Genomic DNA, 1,103 nt, shown 5'->3' with positions numbered 1-1,103 from the left:
TGTTATGCTCTTCCATCCTCACTCTTCCATTTCCAATATCTCCTGAGTACTCATATCCAGTCATTACTTTGATGTTATCATTGTTTTGCATTTCAAATTCTGTCAAATTGTTATTGATTTTTTTGTTTGTTGTTATGCATTATAAGTATAAATACTTTAGTCTATACTTTGTTACTTCATATGAGTTCTTGCCTAGTGCATATACCAAGTAAGAACTAACTTTTTGCCATTTAAGCTATTCATTATCAGCAACTATTTCCATAAGTTTTGTTTATTAAACTATTTTAAATATTGGAGTAATTAAGATGAATTAGATTATTAAAGCTAGAAAATTTATGTCAGACTTACATACGCCAATACCTAGGGTACCAATACACATTTATATGTTCATATTATTGTATTTTGTCAGCATTGGCATGTTTTGTGAATTATATACTGTTTTCATGGTAGTATCAGGATTTTTTTTTTCTTAGATTTTGTATGGCTGTAAATGATGGTGTGAATCGTATGGCAGAGGATTATGTTGTATGAGTAGTGTATGGGAAATAGGAGGTTTATGTGCAACTTTATTCAACCCATGTTATCTGTAGTATATTTTAAGTCTTAAGTATGTTGTTTAAAAGCCATCTCATTCATGCTCTTCTGACCTTTCCCTCTCCCTCAGGGTAAGACTGGATTCCCTTTCATAGATGCAATCATGACACAGTTACGCAAAGAAGGTTGGGTCCACCACTTGGCCAGGCATGCTGTGGCTTGCTTCCTAACAAGAGGTGATCTGTGGCAGCCGTGGGAGGATGGCATGAAGGTAAGTTGTTTATTTATTAAGTGGAAGATGTTGCAGTTGTCAGTATTTGTAGTATAAGGAGCAGTAGATTTTTTATTGATGTTTAATTTTTTTTAAGGTATTTGAAGAATTGCTGCTTGATGCAGACTGGTCGCTAAATGCTGGGAACTGGATGTGGCTTTCGGCATCTGCCTTCTTCCACCGATACTTCCGTGTCTACAGCCCCATTGAGTTCGGCAGGAAAACAGATCCTCATGGTGATTATATCAGGTAGGAATCTTTCTTTGTTAATGGATCACCTTTTTTATCTTCTATACTC

At 35.3% G+C, this 1,103-nt stretch overlaps 1 protein-coding gene across 1 annotated transcript in view; it reads left to right on the top strand.

The window, feature by feature from the left end:
• LOC119587813 (cryptochrome-2-like) overlaps positions 1–1,103 on the top strand; it is a gene marked incomplete at its 5' end in the record, with an annotated part of 8,629 nt that overhangs the window by 3,552 nt on the left and 3,974 nt on the right. Inside the window, 2 exon segments of the mRNA XM_037936513.1 lie at positions 665–805; positions 903–1,054. Coding sequence (XP_037792441.1) covers positions 665–805; positions 903–1,054 — 293 coding nt within the window.

Source organism: Penaeus monodon, chromosome 23 (genome assembly GCF_015228065.2).
Source record: "Penaeus monodon isolate SGIC_2016 chromosome 23, NSTDA_Pmon_1, whole genome shotgun sequence".
Classification (NCBI taxonomy): Eukaryota; Metazoa; Arthropoda; class Malacostraca; order Decapoda; family Penaeidae; genus Penaeus; species Penaeus monodon.
This window is presented reverse-complemented; position numbering and strand designations above follow the sequence as displayed.